We start from the raw sequence: 26,616 nt of genomic DNA, 5'->3' as shown, positions 1-26,616 counted from the left end.
GCAACGCTTTTACATTAAAAATATAATTACCCATTCGTTTGAAATACGTTCTGAGTGGCACGAAAAGTCCTCCGCTTGAAATACATTGGTGTGAATTTCGTTGTGAGCAACACGAAAAACATGAGAAAATCGTGTTGGTGCGCACGAAACCATAGATTAATTTACGTGACAGTTTCACGAATCCTTGTGAGACCGGGTTGTTCCACAGTGTTTGTGCTGAGCTGCAGTGGAGCCTCAGGAAGTCAAAGAGGAGTTTAGTTGTCAACAGTGTGGAAGTTGATTAGTGTGAGTCAGAAGCTGAAGCTTGATGTTAGTGTGAGCTGAGCTGATGAAGTGATTCCTTCCAGTGGAGTTGTGTTAGGAAGAGAGCAGTGGACAGTCAGTGTGGACAGCAGGAATCAGAATCCCTCTGTAATGTACAGATGACATGTGACTGTTGTTGAAGACACACTGGAAGATGTGAAGGAGACAAAGCTAGCAAGCTGATTTCCACAGAAGAAGAAGAAGGTGATGAAATAAATGAAAGAATGAAGAGATTTGATGTTGATCCTTTGATGAGAGAGTGGACTGAGGTCAGCAGATGTTACTGATGTGTGGACATGAATAGGTGGATGAATGTTGTGCTGACATGTGGATGATGTGTGTAGAAGGCTGACATGATGATGATCCACAATAAGAGAAGGACAAAGTCACTGTGCTGCTTTTAGAGAAAAGCTGATTGATGAGGACAAAGTCATGTTGATCTGCACATTCAGAACCTGAACACATCTGATGAACCATCAATGATTTTATGCAGATCTTTTATTCTTTATTCAGATTGGAGTGCTGCTGGTTGTCAGAGATCAGCTGTGATTCTCTGGTCTCAGCTCTGAAGTCCAACCCCTCACATCTGGAACATCTGGACCTGAGTACTAACTGGAACCTGAAGGATTCAGGAGTGAAACATCTGAGTGGTTTTGTGGAGAGTCCAGACTGCATCCTGAAGACTCTGAGGTCAGACATCATGTTTTCAGTGATCCAAAGTTCTCATCTTTGGATGTTACTTTTTTCCCATCAGCTTTAATGACTGCTGTGAATCATCCAAACAGTTTCTCTTTTCTTCCCCCAATTGACCCTTCGCTAAGCCCCTCCCACAAATGGCTACTGTCCAATCCTACCTTAGCAACTGTAACTAGGCACGAGAGGTCTGTCAAGCTTTCAGCAGAAGACAATATGCTGAACCGGTGTGCGTACGGTACTTGCAAGTCCAACACTCGTTATCCGCAAAGTTTGGAGGGTGGTGTTGATTCTTTTGCATTCCCCAAGCCAAAGATACAATAAGAAAGGTGCCGCGTGTGGATTAAGCAGTGTGGGAGACCGCATGATCAGCTGAATCCCTCCAAAATCAATAAGAATACCTACATCTGTTCTAAGGTAAGTTGCTATCTAACATTAGCTAACCATAGCTCTGTGTGTTAGGTCAGATAACATTAGCAAAGAAAGACGTCTCAATGGAAGGTTACTTCTCTTAAAACTTGAGCTCCTGTGTATTATTTGAGCAAAATACGGGTCTCCGCCTACGCTCACGTCTGGCTTTGGCGACAACAACAGATGAGATCGGTACTGCATTAATGTTGTAACCCCTTGGTTTGTGCCACTGTTGTGGCAAACTTGTGGAAGATATTGCTGGGCTTTGCTGTGCCTTAATGAGATCAAGTGTATAGATCAGCCCCACTATAAGTGAGCAATATCCTGGCGCGCTGTAAACAAACACAAATTTAGCTTAGCAAGAAATGGGCAGACACATGATAATGACAGTTGACATGACATTAATTGTCATGTCAACTGTCAATTAATTGTCATGTCATTGTTTTTGATGTGAAGTGACAATACAAGGGGTGTTTGGCGCTTACACTGAGATCTGTGCGCTTTTCCCTCTATTTTAACATCCTCTTCATTTGCACTCCGCCAACATTTAATTTGGTGAATGTAGTTCTCAAAAGCATATTGGAGACCCTTCAGTCTGCTTCTCTCTGATATCGCTGTAGAATATGTCCAGAAATTTGCACATATCTCCTGAGAAATATCACTCACTGGTACCGCTAAAAACTCCATATTTCATGCGAGTGGGGAAAGCTTGACAGGCGTAGCAACAGTAACCAAGGGGGGCGGGCTTAGCGAAGGGTCAATTCTACATTTTGTTATTCAATCCAGAAACATCCATAACACAGGAGAGCAGAGATACATAAATGAGTTGAACACGAAATAAAAATGATAATGTAGAATTTGATGAACAATTTATAAGTCCATTTAAATATAAGAGTACATGACAAGTTTGGAGAGAACTTAATAAATGAAACGAAAAAAATCAATATTATAAATAATATGATATCAAGCATGTCTGGAAGGAAACAATTCTCTCCCTGCCTAAATTCCCATCTCCGTCCCACCAGTCGAACATCCTGCACTGTCAGCTCGGTTTTGGTTCATGTATATGTCAAGTATCATTGAAGTTTGATTCCCTGGTGTTTCTGCACAGGTGACTATATTGCCATTTATTTTTTATGAGTCTCTCATAAGAGGCAGTTTCTGCCAAGACAGTGATCCATTCAGAATAAACAGGGCTGCAGTCCACCCTCCAATGCCTCAGTATGACCCTCTGAGCTGTAGTAAGGTCAACCTTTATCCTCTGAGCTTTCTTCCCGTCCATCCTTTGGTTTCCTTTCAGGCTGTTCAGGAGGTAAAGAGCAGGAGTAAAATCAGCCCCTGTACCCACACTGCTACTGATCTTCACCATGACCCTCTGCCAGTAGGTAGCTAGGCTCAGACAGCCATAGAACATGTGAACAAGATCTCCTCTGTCTGTATGGCATCACCAGCAGAGGTCCGACCGTCCCATTCCTGTCCTTTACATTCTCACCAGTGACCAGTACAATCTGTCAAATATTTTAAATGGAATTAGTTTAGAGCTGCCATCTCTCATTGGTTTCAGCAAATGTTTCAGTGAGTTATTCCACTCTTCATCCTCGTATGTTCTCTTTAAATCCCTTTACCATACAGCTTTTAGACCTCTGGTAGCACCACTACATTGATCAATAGCAAATGTGTAAATTTGTCTTTCCAGGTGTGAACGACTTCTCAACTATTTCAATTTAGAGCATGAAGAGCATTGTCTAGAGAACCTATTGCCTGTGGAGGTTTTCTTAGATAGACAGTCTCTAAGCTGCAGGAATCTCCAGAAGTCTCTCCTCTGATATTGTAGAGCTCTCTCAGTTCATCCAATGTTCTCAGGGTGTTGTTCTGGGAGAGACATCCAAGAAACTGGATCCCCCCAGCATGCCAGTCTTTCCAAAAGAACACCTTTGCTCCTATTTTTAAACTTGGATTATTCCATATTGAAGCTGATTGAATCAGGAAGGGAGATGAGCCTTTCTTCTTATGTATATGATGCCTAGTTTTTCTTTTTAAATGTAGCAGGGAGTCATAAAGTCCAGACTGAGTCCAGAGTCAAAGCTAAAGTGTCCTTAAAGTTCTCTGTGCTGAGCTGATAGAAGTCAGTGAGTAGAAGAATCTCTTCACCTGTCAGCACCTTTGTCTAAAATCTTTTTATTTCATTTTTTCTCTCTCAAATGTTGTGAAGATGACTACAAATGTCTGGCTCCCCGTTCTGTTGTTGTTCTGCATCAAAAAGAGTGATGTAAAGAATGAAAATATTGGAAAGACAACATTGTCTTTGTTGCTGTAAATACGACATGTTTGGAATCGTAGTAATTTGCCTTTTTGATTCAAAGAAAAAGAGAATTTCAAAAAAAGAAATCCAGATTTCTGTAGCTCTGAAGGCATAATGAAACTCTGAATGATTTCAATCAGGAACTTTGTCTCCTCAACTCACATCTTTTATTCTTTATTCAGATTGGAGAACTGCTTTTTGTCAGCGACCAGCTGTGATTCTCTGGTCTCAGCTCTGAAGTCCAACCCCTCACATCTGGAACATCTGGACCTGAGCGGGAACAACCTGAAGGATTCATCAGTGAAACATCTGAAGGCTCTTCTGGAGAGTCCAGACTGCATCCTGAAGACTCTGAGGTCAGACATCATGTCTAAATTCTGCTACATGAGGGTATTTTCAGCTACAGATAATAAAACTGACTGTTAAAGCATCACCTCCATTCAGATGAAGTGTGTTGGTTCTCTCTAACCATTTTTCTCATAAAATTCACAGATGTTAAGCTGGTTGAGGAAGGTTGCTTGGAATAGATTTCAAAAAGGACAAAGGCTGGCTGGAGAGGGTCAGATTGTGGTGATCTGAGAGAGGACAGGACATGGAGTAAAAGTGATGAGTGTATCCAGATGGTTAGTTAACCCTTTACGCTTCAGTGCGTCGTAGGTGTACCGCCGGCGGTACACCTACTAATTTGCATAGGAATTTCAAGAATGTCCGACGGCTGCAAACACGATTATACAAACACTATACGCCGATGGAAAGCTTAGATTCTCATGAATCCGCCGGTATAAACCACTTTCAGATGCGATTACCACAGCGGGTGAGAAAAACACATTTGTCCGACAAAAACAAATATTCATCCATCCGTTCTCTGTACACGGCTTCAACGCACACAGCGCGACTCACATTTCTGGGTTCATTACTACACACACAAAAAAAGATTCCACAAAAAACGGCCATAATCCAACCTTTTACATCCAGACGACACAAGCCAGTAAACTGTTTTGTCCAAAACATGTCCTGAAGTCGTATAAAATCCCCGAATCGGTCATTTTCAAGGAAATGCACCTCGTGATGCCCGTCCAATATTCCCTGTATTTTTCGTAATTTTTTTTATTTAAAAATAGAATATTAGCGATTTTTTGTACTGAAAACGGCTGGAATTGACTGAAGCTTAAAGGGTTAATGGATGATGCAGGCTGGCTTAAAACATCACAGGTGATGGAGCTAGGTGGGTTATTGGAAGCATAAGGCTGGTGATGGCTGACAGACTGGAGCCACGATGGTGAAATGAGACTGTAGGGAAGAGCTTTGAGTAGATCCACTGCTGAGTCTGTACTGCTGGATGAGTCTGCAGAGGAGATGAAGCAGCAAACCAGCACAGACATGGGAGAGCTCCAAACACATAGACAACCATTTTCTGAGTGTTCCAGTGAAATTTTATGTGGTGGCATTTGTGTGAGTGTTTGATGATAACTGGACTGAACTGGTGCCTCTCCAGCCGGCATGGGCAGCTACTACTGTAGCCAATAAGGTTGTGAAAGTAGTACAGTGGTCACTCGCAAGGGTGTCAGTTTGTTTTTGAAAGTGGGGGGGGGGTGGAGACTGGCAAAAGGGACTTTTGAGAAGTGCTTGGGATGATGACTGTAACTGATGTTGCTTTTGGTATGCTACTATAAAATGCTTAAGAGTTATTTCATGTTTTAAGTAATTGTCATGTATTGAATAAAACCCGCTTGAGAGCTGTGCCGACACTTTTACATGAATTACGAACCCCTAACGATGTTGAAATCAGCATGTCAAATAGACCACCTACATCTCAACAGGATTTACAGCTTAAGGACAGCACATAAACGAACCACTCAATTCTCCATCCATCCTCTATATACCACTTTATCCTCACTAGGGTCGTGGGGGGTGCTGGAGTCTATCCCAGCTGACTCGGGCGAAGGCAGGGGACACCCTGGACAGGTCACCAGTCTGTCACAGGGCTACATACATAGATGAACAATCACACTCGCATTCACACCTACGGGCAATTTAGCGTAAGCAATTAAGCAAATTTTTGGACTGTGGGAGGAAGCCGGAGTGCCCGGAGGAAACCCATGCATGCTCAGGGAGAACATGCAAACTCCATGCAGAAAGATCCCAGGCCCAGGCCGGGATTTGAACCGGGATCTTCTTGCTGCAAGGCGAAAGTGCTAACCACTACTCCACTGAGCAGCCCCCACTCAACTCTCTTCATCGCAAATAAGATAAAGGTTAAGCCATTTTGAATACAAAAGAATAAACCAGGGATCACTGAGGACCATAGCTGGAGTAACATCGGAGCACAAGCTGTTACCATGACAACCCATTCAAACTGCATCGTATATCCGGGACCGGGAGAATATTGACTTTAAGCCTAACCAGCCATTCCCACTCAAATCAAACCGTTTTAGTACAAAGAACTCAAGGAGTAAAAGGAAAAATTACAAAAACACAGATAGCAGCTCTCCAAAAAAGCCACCACGATAAATCTGTCTCATGACTCAAACTCAACTCAAATTGAAGCAAAAACCCAGTAAATAAGCAGCAGAAGAAGAAAATATCACAATATGAAGCCTTATTTTATTACCTTTCTTGTTTGTAGACTGGAAACATTTATTATAATTACGATTATTTTCTTTATTAATTCAAGTGAAATTCTGCCATGGATGGATAATCCGGGTCATGACCTCCTCTTCTTCTGTGGTGTTTCTTGGAAGAGTTCGATTCTGCTACGTTGTGTTTACCGCTTACTAAACGACCGGCGTGCGGCCATTCATTCTTTTGCCTTCTTTCATTAATAAAATCTCAGCAAATGCCCAATGAACATGTCAAAAAGAAAAGCAACCGATATCAGAGCTTTTTTCACAACGCAGAAATGCCATGGTTAAAATGCTCTGGCACCATTAAAGAAATATATTAAAAGGGTAACCTTACCATTGACACAAATAAAGACATTATTGAACATTCGAGGTACGTGAAACACAGAAAACCATCAATCTCAGGTGTGTTTTTCCATTATTTTATTTGTTTAGAAGCAGAGTTCAACAGAAATAAACAAAGAGCTGCCAGAGCAGGTGACTTTATACAAAGAGTAGCTTCTTTAGTTTCAGTAGCACCACGTGGTGCTATCCCAGGGACGATGATTATTAGTGATAATTAACGTCAGCTCTGCTCCATCCCGACTGAGGTATTGCTAAGATGAGGCCGAACAGCTTCAAAATGTTGTTCCAAAAGTGCTGAAATTCATCTGGCATCCCATATTCTAACTGGATTTGGTATAAATGTATCAGGAATAATGCACATTTTCCTGACAGAGCAAATTGTACCATTAGTACATTTGGTATGATAGCGTGTTCAGTGTAGCTATTCAAAGACATCTACTCGTCAAAACAAAACAAACGCCCCCCCTTGCATATATTTATTAAATATAATAATCACAGGGTTAAACAAGCAAACAAGTTTTCAAACTCACCACAGCCATTGTCAGATGGAAATGCACACCCTGGGTCGGAGCTTCCACTTGGCACAGGCGCAAATTTAGTATCTGCACGGTTTTTTTTTAACCTCACGAAGGTGTGCTGCGTGTCTGTGCAACTCTCGGCCAAGTGCGGATGGTGCGTTCAGGAGCGTCGGAATTTTCTACACTGCTGAAAATAACTGGGGTTACAACGGCTTACATGTGAAGAATTTGAATGAGGTGGAGACAAAATGACCCCTGACAAAAAGTGGGGGGGACACATCCCCACTGTCCCCCCCTAAACTGACGCCTATGCTCACTCGCCATATGGCGGTCACTTTTCATGGTCTCACTGTATCGCAGAGTTTTTGCTACATCGTGGAATTTTGCAGTACTGATATTTTCCTATATTTTTGTAGCAAGCTGCATAAAGGAATGACGCCAAAGAATGGCGATCTTCTTTTTATTCACTATGCAACTGTCAGATGCTTTTATTTTGACACTGAGACCCTGACATGACTGAAAATGTGACAGGAAGTCATCAAAGACACTTTACACTCATGGTCCTGCCAACATAACACTTAACCAAACTAACTAGGCTGACTAAACCACAAAAGCACAATAAAACTCAAAGACTAACACTGTAACACTAACATAAACCACGACATTTAAACCCCCATCACCCCGAACTCCCATGGTGCATTGCAGCACAGTTCAGTCATAGCTACCAGTGCTGCCATCGCTACATTATCTTAATTATTTTTGCAATAAAATAAGCATTTTCTAGCCTAAAAAATCGAAAACAATATAAAATATATAAAAATAATAATTTGAAATAAGAAATAAAACATTAAAAGAATATTTTTTCTCTTCTCTTTTTTCTTCTTTTTTCTTTTGTCCTTTTTTTTTTTGTCTGCAAATCCGCTCAAAAATGACACCAACCAGCCATGGTGTCATTACTTAAGCTTCATGCAATTCTTTTCTTCTTTGTGACTGTGACCATCACCGGCCCTCATGGCAAATTAACCTATCATGTTTATTTCAAGCTGTTTCCTGCATTATGCCATTGAGGGCTGTGCACACCCAAGTGAAACATAAAACAAACACAGGACAGACAGAAAGGTGAGGCATAGACAGTGTTCTGAGAGAAAAGGTGGATAATATTTATTTGTGCTCTTTAATTCACACCTTAAAACCAGTTACAAATCTAAGACCCTTCACAAACACCAGATATGACAGAATCCCAACTGGATCAATCATGAAGATGTCAGGAGACCACAAGAAGGATAGATAGAGCAGAGTGAGATCCACAGACACTAACCCAGCAACCTCCACTGACTCAGCAACCGGAGGAACAAACTCTATTGAGTTTTGGTAGGTGCCGGTGTGGTGGGTCTGACATGCATGAAAACCTCCACCAAAAGGAGGGAGCTGTCCCCTCCAGCCCAAGGAGGTCCACCCAGCCCCCCCGCAGGAGCCACCGAGCGGAGACCCAGCCCAGGAGCCCGGAGCGACCCCCCGACACAGCCAGAGCCCCAAGGCCCGCGCAGCAGGACGGGCCATAGCAGACCCCCACGGCGCCCCACCGGCCCACAGCCCCACTTCCCCCACGACCACTCTTTGAGGCGATTCCATTAGTGGTGACAGTAGCTTTGGGAGAATCATATAGTGCTGACACCCAGTGAATAAATGACTCTAAAAAGCCAAGCTTATTTAGAACAGCAAAGAGGAAGGACCAGTTAACTTTGTCAAAGGCTTTTTCTGCATCCAACGATATGATAACTGCCTTTTTGTCCTGCCGCTGTGACATGTTAATCAAATTTAAGAGCCTTCTTACGTTGTTGGTAGAGTGTCGACCTTTAATAAAGCCGGTTTGATCATTATGAATAATTGTTGAAATTACTGTCTCCAGTCTCGATGCCAAGGCCTTTGCAATAATTTTAATGTCGGTGTTAATTAGTGATATCGGGCGATAACTTGACGGAAGGGTCGGGTCTTTATCTGGTTTTAATAAAAGTTTAATTGCTGCTGTGTTCATATGAGGCCGTATGTGACCGCTGGTTTTAATTTCTGTTACTAATCTAAAAAACAGTGGAGCCAGCGTTGACCAGAAGTGCTTCAGAAAACCGTCTGGACCTGGTGCCTTACCATTAGGCATACTGTCTAGAGCACTGGACAGCTCATTTATGGACAGTGGAGCATCTAGGATATTTTTATGTTCAGTAGATAACTGAGGCATATTTAAACTACTGAGAAATGCCTCAATATGCTCAGGGTTGGGTTTGTTATTTTCTGAATACAGATTCCTATAATAATTGTAGAAAATATGATTAATTTCTTCTGGTGATTGCGTATACTCACCAGTTGTCCCTTTTATCGCTGTTATCAGAGATTTTTCCCGATTGTGTTGGAGTTGGTTTGCAAGAAATTTACCTGATTTGTTATTATGCTCAAAGTTGTTGTATCTCAGTTGTTGTATTATGAACTCGGTCCTTTTGGATAACATCTCATTTAGCTGTATTTTTGTATTTTGTAATTCAGTCCATATCTGATTATTTTGGTTTGTTGTATATTCATCAGTTAGTTGTTTAATTTTATCTTCCAGATCTTTTTCTAATTTTTGATCTTGTTTCTTTTTATAAGATGAATATGATATAATTTTACCTCTAAGTACTGCTTTCCCTGCTTCCCAGAGTAAAGATGGAGATGAGTTTGGGGAGTCATTCATTTCCAAATAGTCTGCCCACTCTCTCCTTATGATCTTATCGAACTCTTCATCTTTTAACAGTGAGATGTTAAAACGCCATGTAGGAGGTGGTTTAAAGGTGAGGTCAGTTTGTAAGGAGAGGGAGACTGGTGCATGGTCGCTGATAATAACGGGGTGTATTCTTGTAGAAATTTTCTCGGTAATAGAATTATTTGTAAGAAAAAAATAAATTCTTGAAAATGATCGATGCACCGAGGAATGGAAGGTGAATTCCTTCTTTGTTGGATTTTTTAGTCTCCAGCTGTCGCCAAGGCCAAAATCATCCATATATTCCTCTATTACTTCAGCAGATTGTGATTGCCTTGTACGTGTTGTGTTATTGGAGCGATCTACTGATGGATTTAGGACTGTGTTGAAGTCTCCTCCAATGGTAACAGTTGAGTTTGCTGTTAAGTCAGATAGTTGAGAGAAAAATGAATGATAAAAGGCCGGATCATCATTATTAGGGGCGTACAAATTCCCAATCAATTCTTTATTGAATATAGTTGTCACGAACTGAGCTGGTGGACCAGAGCAGAGAACCACACTACCAGGGCTGGCTGAGTGCAAATGGTTTATTGTGTGGGGTGAAGATGGTGGCTAGGTGGGGGAAAACCAGGGCGTAGGAGCGGGGAGCTCCGGGCAGGAGTGGGGGGATCCAGGCAGGAGTGGGGGTCCAGGCAGGAGCGGGGGTCCAGGCAGGAGTGGGGGGTCCAGGCAGGAGTGGGGGGCCCAGGCAGGAGTGGGGGGTCCAGGCAGGAGTGGGGGATCCAGGCAGGAGTGGGGGATCCAGGCAGGAGTGGGGGATCCAAGCAGGAGTGGGGGTTCCAGGCAGGAGTGGGGGGTCCAGGCAGGAGTGGGGGGCCCAGGCAGGAGTGGGGGGTTCCAGGCAGGAGTGGGGGTCCAGGCAGGAGTGGGGGATCCAGGCAGGAGTGGGGGTTCCCGGGCAGCCGAACTAAACAAAAGCAGGAGAAACACAACGTTAAAAAACACGGCAGAACTCAAAAACAGAAACTGCTAAGGCGGCTAGAGACCAAACCGAACTGCATGGTTGCTTGTTCAATACTCTGGCAGGGAGTGGAAGGTTGAGCCGGTCTTTATTGCAGAGTGAGTGATTAGTGAAATGGTTGTCAGCTGCCCGGGAGACGTGGAGAGAGTTGATTGCCTGAGTGGAGTCAGCTGGAGAAGCTAGACTCCACTCAGGCACCGAGCTGCAGAGGACAGAGGAGCGGATGGAAAATAGACAGGCCAGAGGAGCAGATGAGACAGGCAGGGCAGAGGAGTGGATGAGAGACAGGCAGGGCAGAAGAGTGGATGAGGGATAGGCAGGGCAGAAGAGTGGATGAGGGACAGGCAGGGCAGAGGAAACAGGAGAGGGGGGAGAAAAGCAGATGGGAAAGGGATATTTGGGGATGTCAGGTGGGAAGGATGGGGGTGAGGAGGGAGCCCTGACAATAGTTGCCTGGATAATAATGTATCTGCCTTCTGAGTCAACTATTATGTCATTTAAAGTGAAGAGTAGGCTCTTATGAATCAGTGTAGACTCCACTTTGTCTGCTGTTATAAGAGGCAGAATAAACTTGATTGAAATTCATGCCAGTAAGTAAGTTTTCTTCAGATTTTTGTAGGTGGGTTTATATATATACATACATATATATGTATATATATATATATATATATATATATATATATATATATATACATACATATATATGTATATATATATATATATATATATATATATATAGCTGCTGTGATGTGTGTGGAGAGGGTTTATAAAGCCTAAAAATGTATATCAACAAGAAAAGCACTCAGAGAGCGCAGTACTCCACCAAGACTGTTCATTCCCTGACCTTGTGCTGAACACAGGTGTGTGTTCTGCATGTGTATGTTATGGACAGATACTGAGGCCCCATCCACACGAAGACAAACCAAGGTCTGAACGCATAAGTTTCTTGCCGAATCTGCCTATCATTCACATGAAGACGGCGTTTTGGGGGTCTGTGGACGATCATTTTTGAAACCAGGTTCCAGAGTGGAAAGATTTTGAAATGCCGTATACGGAGCTCCGTGTTTACTGGCTCTCCGCTGCTTTTCAGATACGCTTGCATCATAGTTTCGTATCTTCATTGAGACGCATGCGCCACACGCGGCAACGACAACAACAATGGCAGCGTACAGTGTAGCAAATGTGCTGATGAAGCTAGTGACCCTACTATCCCTGATGCAGCAAAATCTTCTTCTCAATCACCACCGAGTTGAACAAACAATTATCTCTGTTTACAACTTTTGCCGCAAGTGCGCATGCCCACTGTTTTTTCTTCTGTTTGTGCGTGTTTCCGTCATATCGTTACAGCGCCCCTAGAGGTCTGGCATGTGTTTTACAGCGTTTCCATGCGTATCGAGTGCATTCATGTAGATGCACACATTTTCTGAGACGCCTTCGTCTTTATGGTGATCGTTTTTGAAACTGTGAAGCGTTTTGTCTTCGTGTGGATGGGGCCTGAATCGCCTGACCTAAATATGTAGCCTGCAGCTGGAATTGATGGGACTCGGAAACACCTCCACAAGTTAATCATTTGTTCCTTGGATCACTTCCAATAAATCGGCAATGGTGAATTTGTAGTCTGATCGCAATCATGTGATCATCAGCAGGTAACTGACACAGCGTTCATTTGTGTGCTGAACGCTAAATCTCACAATGGAAAATCCTCAACAAATCTGTGGATCCAGACTATAAGCCATATCACTGCCAGAATCTAATCACTTGGTCCTTGTGTCATTTCTGACCTTCCCTGAACATTTCATCCAAATCCGTTGGTGCGTTTTTGAGTAATGTTGCTAACAGACAGATTCACAGACAAACGTACGCCAATCGTCACATAACTGCCGCGTTTCTTGGCAGAGTAATAATAAAATAAATATTGTGTATGATTGTGTTCGTTTGCATTTACTTTATTTTATTTACCATTCTGATGTGTATTTATGTTGTGCCCTGGATCAAACTTTGTTGGTTATTTGGTCAGATATTTTATTGTTTTCTGTTTGCTTATTGCCCTGCTCGGTGTTAAAACCTGCAGAAAACTGCACTGTTATGCTGGGGATGTTTAACATGGAAGACAGCATAAGATATGAGCATGAAACGCAAGATAATTGTGGTGTCAAGTTGGCGGACTAACCCGTGAAACAGGTCTACTGAAACAGAATTTGTTGATGTTCAGCATGATGAGACAGACTGATGGAATCGTCACTGTTTGGTTTAATGAAGCTAACCTCAAGAAAAGTCTGACTATTTCTCACTTACTTTGCTGTTTATGTGCTTGTCGCTGCAGAATCGACGGCAGAGTGTTTGAAACTTCCAGAAACAAAACCTGTGAGTACAAAGTCATCAATGAAACTAAATGATCATGTGTTCACTTCATCACATTAATACTTATATAATAAATAATAGACTGTTCTTGGGCATCTGCACATGCTGAAAGAAACACATCTTAAATGACTTTCTGAAGGGCAATGAATTATTTCTGATTAATTTGATCTTATTAGTTACTAAATCATGCAGAGGCTCACACCAAGACATCATTTAACATGACACTTAACTACTTCAAAAAGAGATTATTGGAAGTTTTACTGTTCAAATATAAGGAAGGTTAATTAAAATATATTCAGAATTGTTAAGGGTGATGTAAAAACATTTAATTAGCAGACAAAAAATGTTGTGTATCTGATGTGTTGTCTCCTCTGTTGTGATGATCAACTCCATATCTTATCATGATTTAACAGAGCTACATGATTTTCAAAAACGGAAGCACTCCAGATAAAACACCACAGCTGATCAAACTGTGATCCTGCAGTTGGAACAAACCTTTAGATGCATCTGTAAGAACCATGCATGTCATGACAGTCTGGAGTTTCCAGCGACTCCTAGAAATCTGAATTTTCTGTGATGAAATCATTAAAACATGTGTCTTTGCAAAAAGAAAACAGCCCTGTATTTAGCTTTTTTATGGATTTATTGTGGGTTTGCTGAAAACATGTCAACACCTGCTTGGTCAAAAATATACAAAAAGAAATGCTAATAATGCTATTATTGTTCATTTTCACAGCAATTAAGTGTTTTTAGTTTTGGTCCAAAAGCTTCTGGTTTATCTTTGACTCCTCTGGACAGAATAGGTTCAGTTCAACTAAATTTGTTGTCTTTCTGACTCAGACTTGTTTCTTCATCAGTCCACAGGTTCTTGATGGGTTTAAGTCAGGACTTTGAGGAGACCAGTCTAGAACCTTCATTCTAGAACCTTCATTCTATCCTGATGGAACCATTTCTTTACCACGTCTGATGTGTGTTTGGCTTCATTGTCTTGTTGAAACATCCAACTGTGTCCAAGATCAACCTTCTGCTGATGGTTTTAGGTTCTCCTGAAGAATGTGGAGGTAATCCGCCTTCTTCTAGCCTAGCCGCGCTAGACCCAGCTCTGAAGACACAAGGGTCTAGGAACGCTCGACAGGGAGGGAGGCGGGCTAAAAGGTTGTCTATCAAATCACTCTGCAGCAATTGAGTAGGTATACAACCAATCAGCACAACGAATAGGCTGACGTAGTTCCTAGAGCGCCGGATTGTGGCTAAGTCCCATTAGCTTCCCAACCAGCAGAGCCAACTGGTATATTAAGGATTTGCCATATCCTGTCGGCATAAGTCCAAATACGTCTTTCTTCTCAATGTAACACTTCAGTGCCGTACTTTGTTTATCTTTCAAGTTGAATTTTAGCTTCAAATCTTTAAGGGCTGTGGCCAAAGCCGAGTCGAAAGATAACTGTTTATTGTGCGCCGGTTGTTTCGGTCAGAATCGTCGCGCCTCTGTCATCACTTAGTTACGCCCGCCTTCTGACTCTACACTTCATGGTGATTGGTCCGGCCAGTTTTAGGAGAATCCAACCTCGAGCCTGATGGAGGGTAACTAGACCCACCCTGGCAGAGAATTAAATTCGTTGCCGTGGGTTGTCTAGTGCGGCTAGGCTAGCCTTCTTCATTATTTCATTTACTTTGTGTAAAGTTCCAGTTCCACAGAGTATAATACTGCCACCACCATGCTTGATGGTAGGTTTGGTGTTCTTGGGGTTAAAGGCCTCACCTTAAATTTTTCTTCCATCTGACCACAGAACTTTCCTTCAGAAGGCCTTTTCTTTGTCCATGTGATCAGCAACAGACTTGTGGAGCTTTAAGGTTCTGCTTGTAGAGTAGGTGTACGTTCTTCATGGATCCTCTAGAACCCTGTGAACACTGACAGCTGTGTTCCAGCAGCTTCTCATTCATTCAGACCTGCTTTCTGATGATTCTTGGTTGACTCTTGACCATCCTGACCAATGGTCTCTCAGCAGCAGGTGATAGTTTGTGTTTTCTTCATGATGGTGGCAGTAACACAACTGGACCATGAACTTTATTCTGACAAACAGATGATTCTGGATCTGAAGCTGCTTTGAAATGGCTCCAAGTCACTATCCTGACTAGTTTAAGTAACACAACTTTCTACATCATCAGCACTGATAATTCAAGGTGCTGTATGTATATTTTTGATTTTGTCATATTTACAGAAGACCTTTAATAAAGCTGTGCAAGAACCAAAAATATGTTGTTTTTGTGACAAAGCTTCATGTGATTCAATCATTCCATCATAAAAAAAAAGAATTCTAGGAATAATTGGAAACTCAAGATTGACAGGTCTTTACAAGTGTATGAAAACTTTTGGTTACAACTACATGTGACTGGAATAACAGCATGAACAACTATAGCACTGATGAGATCATAAGCGGCTCATTGTGTCGACAGGTGAAGATGTAATGGGAACATGAAGAAGAGTGGATGGATGTGGGGGTCAGGTGGGAGGGTGTGAGGTCATCTGGTGGAGGGGTGGAGGATATTGGGGACAGATCAGGCCTGAAGCATGGATGATCATGAGCATGGACCCCAGACACAAACTTAGCACAGACCCCTACCTACCCAGTCAGATAGCAGGTCTACAGGAACACTGTGTGGCTCCACTAAGGACAGAGTTTGGTCTGAAATAACAGAGGGAGACCTGCAACCACACTGTTTTACCTCTGAACCTAATGCATCCTAATGCACAACCTAATAAATATGATGGTTGGAAACAACTCCTCAGCAGATACTTCCATGTGTCCAGTCAGGTTTCTGATGCTGTTGGTGTTCTTCCATCAGGTGTCTCTGACGTTAAACTGGAGCCAAACACAGCCGACACAAAGCCAGACCTTTCTGAGGACGACCCAGAGCTGATGAAGGTGAGAGAAAAATGACTTTACACTGATATTTCAGACAGTTTTCAGGGCTCAACGTACAGCAGGTCACAGATAACAGCTCAGATAGTCATGTAGCAGTAGCTCTGGTGTCATCAGCCATTTCCAGTTTGCAGAGCTTCCAGATTACAGACACACATTGATGGTCTCTGTCTAAAATACTCTGACACTTAGGGATGGGTACCACGTTCTGATATCCATCCATCCTCTATACACCGCTTTATCCTCACTGGGGTCATGGGGGGTGCTGGAGTCTATCCCAGCTGACTTGGGTGAAGGCAGGAGACACCTTGGACAGGTCACCAGTCTGCCACAGGGCTACATATACAGACAAACACTCACACTCACATTAACAACTACGGGCAATTTAGAGTAACCACTTAACCTCAGCATGTTTTTGGACTGTGGGAGGAAGCCGGAGTACCCGGAGAAAACCCACACATGCACAGGGAGAACATGCAAACTCCATGCAGAAAGATCCCAGGCCCAGACCGGGATTTGAACCGGGGATCTTCTTGCTGCAAGACGAAAGTGCTAACCACTACGCCGCTGAGCAGCCCGTTCTGATATTGTAATGGAAATTTTATTATTTGAAGCCTTATTATTCAAAGCTGCTTTGATATTTTAAAATACACAAATTTTGTTACTGCTTGACATCTATAAATGAGGAAATAAGATTCCTAAGCCTCTTGCTACGTGACAAGTACAGTTGAACCTTTGATACTGTTGAACTCTCTGTGACCTAGCCAAGATGCTGTGTCTGTGTTTGTTCCTCAAGACACCCCAAATGGTAAATGTCACCATCCACTGAATCCAGCTCTTGGTATCACTTAATGCTCATCCTTCCCCATTTTATGCTTACACTTCTGGTTTTGTGGCGGTTGATAAACCACAGGAAGTTTCTACCTAAGGGGGGCGAGTGGGGTGACTGTACATTCTGAGATTTGCAATGTTTTAGGAAAAAACAACGTCTGCAACCAGGCAGATAATGAATTCTCTATGGGTGTGCATGTACAACTGAACCTATAAGAATAGAGTGTTTCTCCTTTTTTGGCGCACTTGCAGTTCCTCTTTGCTGCAAGCTGCCTGTCTCTTTTTGATGCATCAATAAACGGACAAACGCACTTCTGGACTCCTCAGAGTTTTCATTCATACATCGATCGATCATGGCTGAACTATATAATTTTTTCCACAACAATATTAATTGGTACCACTATGGGATTGGGTCAATACTTCAGTACCATAAGGTTTCTTGACAAATGATGCAGTTATTAATATTTGTGGTATGTACTGTACAATGTTAGTTCATGCTCATGTAGACCACAACCGTACCCTAACAATGAGGAAGCTACCGGGGTCAGGTGATGAGGAATGACACTGCTTTGTTGTTCTGATGAGAAATTTATGGTGGAACACTTAGAACCCATTCACTGCAGTGGAGTCTAAAGAGTTTAGGTCTGTCAGACAGCTGCATGTAGGTCTGCTAAGTAAATGATGAAGTTGTGTTCAGGCCTCCTCAACAACATCAGACAGAGTTTTCTCCACAGCAGGGGAAGAGTTCTTTAACAAACACTGTTGGTGGGTGGGATGTATAATACAGGAGCAAAAGTCTTAAGTTCTCCTCTCATTTGTTCTGGTTATTTTTTCTTTGTTAACCATTTGTTTGCTTCAAGGAGAAGTCCTTCTGTTTTGTTACCAAATTATACAGCTCACTTAGTTTGTGCAGCTCATTCTAAGGAGCAGCTGCATGATAAGTCACACAGGAGGTTCTGTAAGTTTGTGGAAATAATTTGTCAAAGGACATTTGAATGGCCAGAGTCAATGAGAAGTCGTACAAGACACTGAGTTGCCCAGTTTGTGGCAACAACAACCTATTTCTTTTTCAAAGCTTTTCTTTTCATGTCTTTATTTTCTGCACCAAATTATAAAGAGGAGAATCAATAAGAATATCAATTAAGTACCAGTATGGATAAGCAGTATCAGTATTAGTAAAATCCAAACGATGCCCATCCCTACACTTGAGAAGGATTTCTTTTACTCGTACCGTGTTTTCTGGGAAAATCCATGCATGTACTGGACGCAGACATCTTTCCAGCACAGCTTTAAAGTCTTTTGTTGCCCCTGTCCAAACTTTTTATAACGTGTTGGTGGCAACAAATTCAGAAGGAACAAATTTGTTTTTAAAAAACTGTAAAATTCCTCTTTCCATTATGCCTTTTATGTGCTGTTTTCAGTTTAAATCTTTGTGATTTGTTTTTATTTGCATTTTACAGTGTCTCAATCTCTGTGGAAATGTCTGTTGTAGTTTGATGGTTCACTTCATGTCATTTCAGACGGCGATGTTGCTCCACTGTCTCAGATTTTAGGGATTTTAGAGTTTACATATTTGTTTTTTTGGGACTGAAAACTGAACAAAATACTATGTTTTGTCTGGTTTCAAGCCTGGATATTTTTCCATTTTCATCCTCAAAAAATAAATAAATAAACATCTCTCCTATAAGGCCATTTTAAAGGTTCAGTATATCCAGCAATATAATCCCCACAGCCATGAAATTTGGTTAGGAAACAGATAAAATAAATTCCAGGGGGTCCAAATAAATGACCTTCTGGCTCAGAGGAAAAATCTTTAATTACTGGCCCTTGAAAAATAAAATATAAAATAAAACAAGATCGATGTTGAGGCCTGTAGAATCAGTAGTTGATGTGTGTATGGCAGGGTTCCAAGGTTCCAGTTTTCTGCTTTTTCAACAATCCAAAATGATTCATGAATGTTATTTGTAGGACCACTAGATCTGGTGTGCTTAGGGGTCTATAGATTGTTATTGTATGTTCAGAGTCACAGCTTGTTTCCATTTTGTCTTCATGTTGATAATTATGAACATATGAGATGTATTCACTGAATGTGTTTCAATAACAACAGTAATGGTGATAATAATAATAATAATAATAATAATAATAATGATAATAATAGGAGACATTATTGCAAGGCCTTTAACCACAAGGAAAGTGAAACAGGAGATAAATGTTGTACCAAAAGCAAGAAAACGGAGAAAAACACTGCAAAGGACTCATTCTTCGATAGATTTATGTTTCATTGATGTTAGAATTTGGTTCCTCTGCAGCACCAGGCAGATAAGTTGATATCAAGCTGCATCAAACTTCAGTTTTACATTCTATGTTTATTTTTTCAACACTGTTTCACTGCCAGTTTTGTCATCTTGTCGTCATATACTACATATTTTCTCATCACTTTGGTAAAGTGTGGACAGACAGGAATATGTGTTGGCTTTACACACCTTGGTTACTTGTCATAAAACACCTCATGTTGCTTGTTTCTGAATTCCAGATTCCATCAATCTTCACACCTGAAATGCAAACAGAGTCTGAACAAATCTCATACAGGTAATAAACATACTGAAATCACTTTGCACTGTTTCAGCTCCTTTCAGTCTGTCACTCTTAGCAAAATTTTCTTCTGAAATACACTGATAACCATATTACTGGTTCCTCAGTGAGATCCTCCAAAGCTCTGTTTGAAGAAGCTGCTGTGGTTTTAGCAGTAATGAACCACCTGATAAATGTGGATACCGGGTGCTATGCCCACTGGGCAGTACAGTAGGCAGGAGTGGACACCTGGGCACATCGCCCCCTGGTGGTGTAGACTAATTCTGGGAATGTGAAGCATCATCTCATTGGCTGGAAAGGAACCTGATCTGGTGCGGGAGGTGGAGCGATACTTGGTAGATATAGTTGGGCTCACCTCCACGCACAGCAAGGGTTCTGGAACCAGAATCCTGGAGAGGGGTTGGACTCTCTCTTTTTCTGGAGTTGCCCAGGGTGAGAGGCACTGGGCAGGCGTGGGGATAATCACAAGCCTCTGGCTGAGCGCCGTGTTGTTGGCATTGTCCCTGGAGAAGGAGAGAATCGCCTCTCTGTGACTTCACGCAGAAAAGGGGAAAACTCTAATTGTTGTCTGTTCTTATGCACCGAACAGCAGTTCAGAGTATTTGGCCTTCTTGGAGTCTCTGGGTGGATCCTGGAAGGGGTTCTGTCTGGGGACTCCAGAGTTCTCCGATGGGACTTCAATGCTCACATGGGCAACGATGGAGAAACCTGGAGGGGGTGATTGGGAAGAATGGCCTGCCCGATCTGACCCTGAGCAGGATTTACTTATTGGACTTCTGTTCCATAGACTGGCCATAAAAATACCATGTTTGAGCATAAGGTTACTCATAAGTGTACCTGGTACCAGTGCACCTCAGGCCAAAGGTCAGTGATTGACTTTGTATCATCAGACCTGTGACTGTATGTCTTGGACATTCGGTAAAAGAGAGGAGCAGACCTGTTAACTGATCACCACCTGGTGGTGAGTTGGATCCAGTGGTGGGGAAGGCTGCCGGACAGACCTGGTAAACCCAAACGTGTAGTGCGGGTGAACTGGGAACATCTGGCAGAGGAAATTGGGGACATGGAATCTGAGTGGGCATATTCAAAGCCTCCATAGCAGAAGCAGCTGTTGCCAGAAGGTCACTGGTACCTGTCATAGCGACAATCCAAAAACCTGCTGGTGGACACAAGTGTTCAGAATAGCCATCAGGCTGAAAAAGGAGGCTTTTCAGACCTGGCTAGCTTGGGGTCTTCTGAAGCAGCTGACAGGTATCGGTTGGCCAAAAGGGCTGCAGCTGTGGCAGTTGTGAAAGCTAAAACTCGGGTATGGGAGGAGTTTGGAGAGGCTATGGACAAGGACTTTTGGTGTGTACAGTGGAGAAAATGTCAGGTGGTGGAAAGAGCACTTTGAGGAACTCCTGAATCTGGTAAACAAATCCTCTGCGGAGGAGGCAGAGCCTGAAGACTTGGGGGAATCTTTGTCCAAATCCATGGCAGAGGTTGCCAAGGTAGTTAAGAAGCTCCTCGGTGACAAGGCACCAGGTGTGGACAAGAGTCGCCCAGAGATGATGACGACTCTGGACATTGTTGGACTGTCTTGGCTGACGCACCTCTTCAGTGTCACGTGGACATCGGGTGCAGTGCCTGTGGAGTGGCAGACTGGAGTGGTGGTTCCCATCTTCAAGATGGAGGACCATAAAGTGTGTTCTAACAATCAGGGTATCACACTTCTTAGCCTTCCCAGGAAGGTTTTCTCTAGGGTGCTGGAAGGGAGGCTCTGACTGGTTGTTGAACCTCAGATCTAGGAGGAGCAATGCAGATTCCGTCCCGGTTGTGGAACGGTGGACCAGCTTTTTACTCTTACAGAGCTGCTGATGAGGTCATGGGAGCTTAACCTGCCAGTCCATATGTGCTTTGAGGATCTGGAGAAGGCCTATGACTGTGTCACCCGAGGGGCTAAGTGGGAGGCACCGCGGAAGTATGGGGCACTGGGCTTGCTGATGTAGCCCTTTGGTCCCTGTACAACCAAAGTCAGACACATTTGCAGTGGGTGTTGGACTCCGCCAGAGCTACACCTTGTCTCTGATCCTGTTTGTGGTCTTCATGGACAAGATGTCAAGGCACATCTGGGTGAGGAGGTTGTCCAGGTTGGAGACTTCAGGATTGCATCTATGCATTTTGCAGATGAGCTGGTTCTGTTGGCTTCCTCAGACCGTGACCATCAGCAGCACTGGAGTGGTTTGCACCTGAGTGTGAAGTCCGAATCCATAGTTCTCTGCCAGAAACCAGTGGTTTGCTCCTTCCAGGTTGGGGGGATTTGCTTCCCCAAACGAAGGAGTTCAAATATTTCGGGATCTTGTACACAAGTGATGGGAAAATAAAACAGGAGATGGACAGTCAGATTGGTGTGGTGTCAACAGTAATGCAGGCATTTTATTGAACCATCGTGGTGAAGAGGGAGCTGAGCCGCAAGACAAAGCTCCAAATCTCATCTGGCCTGGAAACACCTTGGCATCCCCCATGAAGAACTGAAAAGCGTTGCCTGGAGGAGAGACGTCTGGAATGACCTGCTTTGTCTGCTGCCTCTGTGACCCGACACCGGAAAAATGGAAGAGGATGGATGGATGATGGATGGATGATGGATGGATGGATGGATGGATGGATGGGCATTGTGAGCTGTGGAGTTGTTAAACATGCAAACAAAAAAAATATTGTAGGGTGGATGGAAGAGAGAGAATGAGGCCATGGACTGGCTTTTACAGCCTTTAACACCCAGTGACATGAATCAGCAAATGACCCTCCTGTGTCAGACGGTGGTTTGATGTCGGTTAAGGTGCCAGGAGAAGTGTCACACAGTATCAAAAAGTTTTTGTCCTTTTTTCTCTCATCTGTGAATATTCGGTGTAGTCTGACTGAGAACCAGAACAGTGGTAATGAAGCATTTCCATTTCAGGGTTCTGTAGGCTTGCTGCAAGTTTTCAGCCTTTCTTTGTCCTGCAGGTTCAGGTGTACTGGCCCAGGTGTGTTCCAGTGTGCTGAGACTGGAGTGGTGTTTGTTATGGCTCAGGAGGCAGAGCTGATGTACGGGATCGTTCAATGGGATGAGAGTCGCCTCGAACCGACTGGCAAAGAAGCTGCAGGACCGCTGTTCAACATCCAGTGTTCTGAGGATGCAGTCCGTCAGCTTCACTTCCCACACTGTGAAACAAAGGATGGTAAGCAGTGTGCTGTCTAACTGTTATGCAATGAATCATTAACGTAACATCTATATTATTTCTGGTACGTTGTTAATTTTGCTGCATTTAGTATAAAGCAGTAAAACAAGACTGTCATGGAGTTAATCTGTAGTACCAAATGCACACATCAGACAGATGAATGACAGGATGGAGGTGAATAGAGATCTTTGGCATGTTCTGAAATTAATATCAGCAAATTCATCTGCACTCAAAATAATTAGACAGAGATGAAGCAGTCTGAAGTTGAACATTTCTGTGCTCCTACAGCGCTGAGTATTGATGGCCTGCTGTCTGTTGCCCACTTCACTGATGATGGAATGAGCATCTTGAAGCCGCTGCAGATCACTGACACTCATGTGGTCGTGGAGGTCGCTCACCTCTCTCTCTTCGGCCTCATCTGGGATCCTGATAAAAGGCGACTCTCACGCCGAGTAAAGGGCCAAGTGTTGCTGTTCCTCCGGCTTCCAAGGAGAGGGCCTCGAACACTTGATGTGTTTCTGCTGCTGAAGAACATCCCTGTAAAAGAGGTAAAGTGAACAGATGTGTGTCTCATTCTGTGGTTGTAAGCAGAACCCAACTGAACTGTCAACTCCGTCAACCTACTCTATCTTTACTGTATACCAGTTGTTATATTTCCTCTGTTCTGGTGTCCTGGTCTCTCCTAACTGATGATCAATGACCTACTACTACTTCCACTCTCTTTCTTCTTTCCTGGTAGGATCCCAGGATGACGGGACATATTCTGTAATTCTTATCTAAAGAACTTTGGACAACATCCAAGGTTCTAAATACCACTATAAAAAAAGAGTTGACTACTTGATCATTCACACTATGACAAATGTGTTCTTGTCTTGAAGGTTGCTGCCCAACGAGGAAATGCAGAATACATTGAGACCTCAGCTGACTGTTTGTTCAGCTTTGGTCGGAGTTACAGTGTCCGCTGTGAACGGGAAGGTTTGGAAATACAGCCGGCAGTAAGTGAAATCTGACATGGTTATAAAGAAAATGATATTTAAAACTCATTCACAGTGAGGGAGGAGTGGATAAACATTTATTTCTGCTGTCATAGTGATTTGTTTGTGTTGGTTTTCAGCGTGTGAAGTTTCATTCACATTTTGGACCCAATTTCCACCCAACATTTGAGGTTTTCCTGATGACAAATCCAGATTTATTGACTTTGATGGTCCAAGACCAAGAGAAGACAGAAGTCTGGAAACGTAATGTTCATCTGACAGGTAAAGGCTTCACCCTCCTTCAGCAGCAGAAATGACTTCTTCTGCTACAGGGATATTTTGTTGAAGGTCAGCTGATATCACCTTCATTCCCTTCCTTTCCACATATAACTCCTGTCAGTTTGTTTTAGTGTGTTTTTAATAGTTTGTTTTAAAAGCCTTGATTGCACACAGTCAGCTGCAGACATTACACATGCATGGTTGGTGTTATTGTCCTATTTCATAGTCAGCTGGAGACAGTGTGGGACTCTGTTCTAGACGTTTGATTGACAGCAGCATAAGGGGCGTGTCCCTGCCTTAAACTGACCTCTATGTGGGCTGCTGTTCAGTCTGTGGCTCCGCCCACTCTGCCTTTACAACCCTGACTTCACTGTTTAAAGCAACAGGATCCAAACGTGGTCCTCAGACATGTAGATGGACGCAAAGAGCGCAGAAGTAGAGTGAGCTATCATGAATCCAAAGAACATAACTTGTGTTTGATGCTGTGGTAAAGAAGAACAGGGGACAGGACAGAACACATCTGGATGCTGCAGCAAACCGAAGCAGAACAATGCTGCTGTAGAAATGATAGTTTGTGATTAAACATGTTTTTCTTGTTTTCTTCCAGATCCAGAAAGAGATGCAGAGCAGAGAGTCCAACCACAGGAGTGGCTGTTATCAGCTCGATCACAGTTGATTCAGGGATTGTCAGACGTTACTGTGAACCAGCTCCTGGACAGACTCTTTGACCAGAGAGTTATCAGTGGAGAAGAGAAGGACGTCATCAGAGCACAGACTGGAGCAAATAAAGCACGGCAGCTTATCGACCGGGTTCATAGAAAGGGACCTGATGCTGTTTCAGTTCTGAAAACTGCTCTTAGTGAGGTTGATCCATTCCTTTTCAGAAACCTGAACCTGACGTAAAACTATAAAGGAGTTGAGATGAAAGAGCCGGGTTCTGCTCGAGGTTTCTTCCCTGTTAAAAGGGAGTTTTTCTTCGGGCTGCTCTGGGGGTTCAGGCATATGGGTTCTGTAAAGCATCTTGAGACAATTTGACCTGCATTTGGCCCTATATAAATAAAACTGAATTGAACTGAACAGATGATTATCCCTGTAAGAGCTGACCTGTGGACACTCACATTACCTTTAAATGACCAGTTCTGCTGTTTAAAGTCTTTGACTCTGAAACTGATTTTGTCCCTGTGATCCAACTAAACCTGGACTGCTTCTGAGATGTTGAACAGGTTCCAGGTGTGTCTGCAGGAAGTCGGCCTCTGGATTTATCCAAGATGAAGATGAAGTGGTTCAATCTAAGAAGATGAGACTCAGAGTTTTTGTTTCTGCCACTAGATGGAGACGGATCTCTGCTGCATGAGCAGGAATGAAACCCAGAGAAACAACACAAAGATATGAGTGCAGATTCTACACCTCATCCTCACAGAGACTCTGATAAAATCTTTATTTTCTAAAATGTATTTTCTCAGCCATGTTTTTACATGGACACTGGTGGTGCAGTGTCTGTTTTAGACGGAACATTAATATGCTGTATTCAGGCTTTTTTCAGACTGGAGGACTTTTATTTCTACTTTTGTCTTTGATATGGTTTTTCTTCTTTAGGATGAAATAAATATCCAGGGTGGACAGAAATCTGCAGCTAGTTGTGCCAAAACAAAGGAAACATTCGCTGTATAGCCACTGCAGACAGTTTACAGCCGTTTACTTTTCCCACACTTGAATATGTTGTAGATTGTAGAATTCTAAAGCTGATAGTTTTGCAAACAAAGCTAATAAAAAGCTGTTGGTAAAACAATTCATCTTTATTTTGAATGGTCTTTAGGAAATGAAATGTTTATAAATCTTCCACAGAAGTTGCTTGTAACAGAGACTACATTCTGTTCTTCTGACCAAAGAGTCCATATTCTGCTCATGTTCAGGTTCAAAGGGTTATTATTTGTCTCTATACAATAAATCTACATGCTGAATAATTTAAACACATTACATGTCTGAAACGTTCTGTTTTAGTTTACAGCTCTTTAGGACCTCCCACCTAAAAGCCCAGTCTGCTCTGATTGGTCAGCTGGTCCCACCAAATCCAGGTAATGTGAGAACTGAAGATCCCTCTGAGACGAAGGTGAAACGTCAACAAGAACCGAGAAGAAACTGAAACTTTCTGGGTTCCCATGACCTGTTTGACTGAGAATCTACACAGACGTAATATTGTAGAGTTTTAACTTCAGTATTTGAATGAGGTGATATTTTATGTAACATCTCAGGGTCTGACTGTTAATATTTAAGTCAGTACATTTTTATAATATGTAGCATTGTCAGGTCCTAACCTTAATATTTAATGTATTCAGATAAATTTGTACTTTATTCATTTTTATGAACAAATGTTTAAATTAGTCAAGTACAGTACAGAGTTTGTTCCTCAGTATTTCAGTGAGTCAGGTGAACATGTGCAACAGATGGTCCTGTCAGGTTTGAACCTGAATAATTGATCTGCTAAAATCACATAGTTGAGAACATTGTGTGTTTTA

The 26,616-nt window shown here is 42.7% G+C and overlaps 1 protein-coding gene across 7 annotated transcripts in view; it reads left to right on the top strand.

The window, feature by feature from the left end:
* Window positions 1-26,074, top strand: part of LOC110972632 (NLR family CARD domain-containing protein 3-like) — a 204,578-nt gene extending 178,504 nt beyond the window's left edge. For 6 of the 7 annotated variants that reach the window (XM_051937945.1, XM_051937944.1, XM_051937950.1 and 3 more), the window contains 10 exons: window positions 817-993; window positions 3,892-4,065; window positions 13,269-13,309; window positions 16,151-16,230; window positions 19,592-19,647; window positions 22,633-22,847; window positions 23,136-23,395; window positions 23,726-23,842; window positions 23,962-24,103; window positions 24,708-26,074. In XM_051937945.1, the coding sequence (XP_051793905.1) occupies window positions 817-993; window positions 3,892-4,065; window positions 13,269-13,309; window positions 16,151-16,230; window positions 19,592-19,647; window positions 22,633-22,847; window positions 23,136-23,395; window positions 23,726-23,842; window positions 23,962-24,103; window positions 24,708-25,003 (1,558 nt within the window). In that variant the 3' untranslated portion in view covers window positions 25,004-26,074. Of the gene's footprint in view, window positions 1-816; window positions 994-3,891; window positions 4,066-13,268; window positions 13,310-14,163; window positions 14,295-16,150; window positions 16,231-19,591; window positions 19,648-22,632; window positions 22,848-23,135; window positions 23,396-23,725; window positions 23,843-23,961; window positions 24,104-24,707 lie in introns of those variants that run through there. The other variant, XM_051937951.1, reaches the window with a different exon arrangement.
* The last annotated feature ends 542 nt before the right edge of the window (window positions 26,075-26,616 follow it).

Source organism: Acanthochromis polyacanthus, chromosome 17, assembly GCF_021347895.1.
Source record: "Acanthochromis polyacanthus isolate Apoly-LR-REF ecotype Palm Island chromosome 17, KAUST_Apoly_ChrSc, whole genome shotgun sequence".
Lineage (NCBI taxonomy): Eukaryota > Metazoa > Chordata > Actinopteri > Pomacentridae > Acanthochromis > Acanthochromis polyacanthus.
The sequence above is the reverse complement of the archived record's forward strand: the minus strand, read 5'-3'. Positions and strand labels throughout refer to the sequence as shown.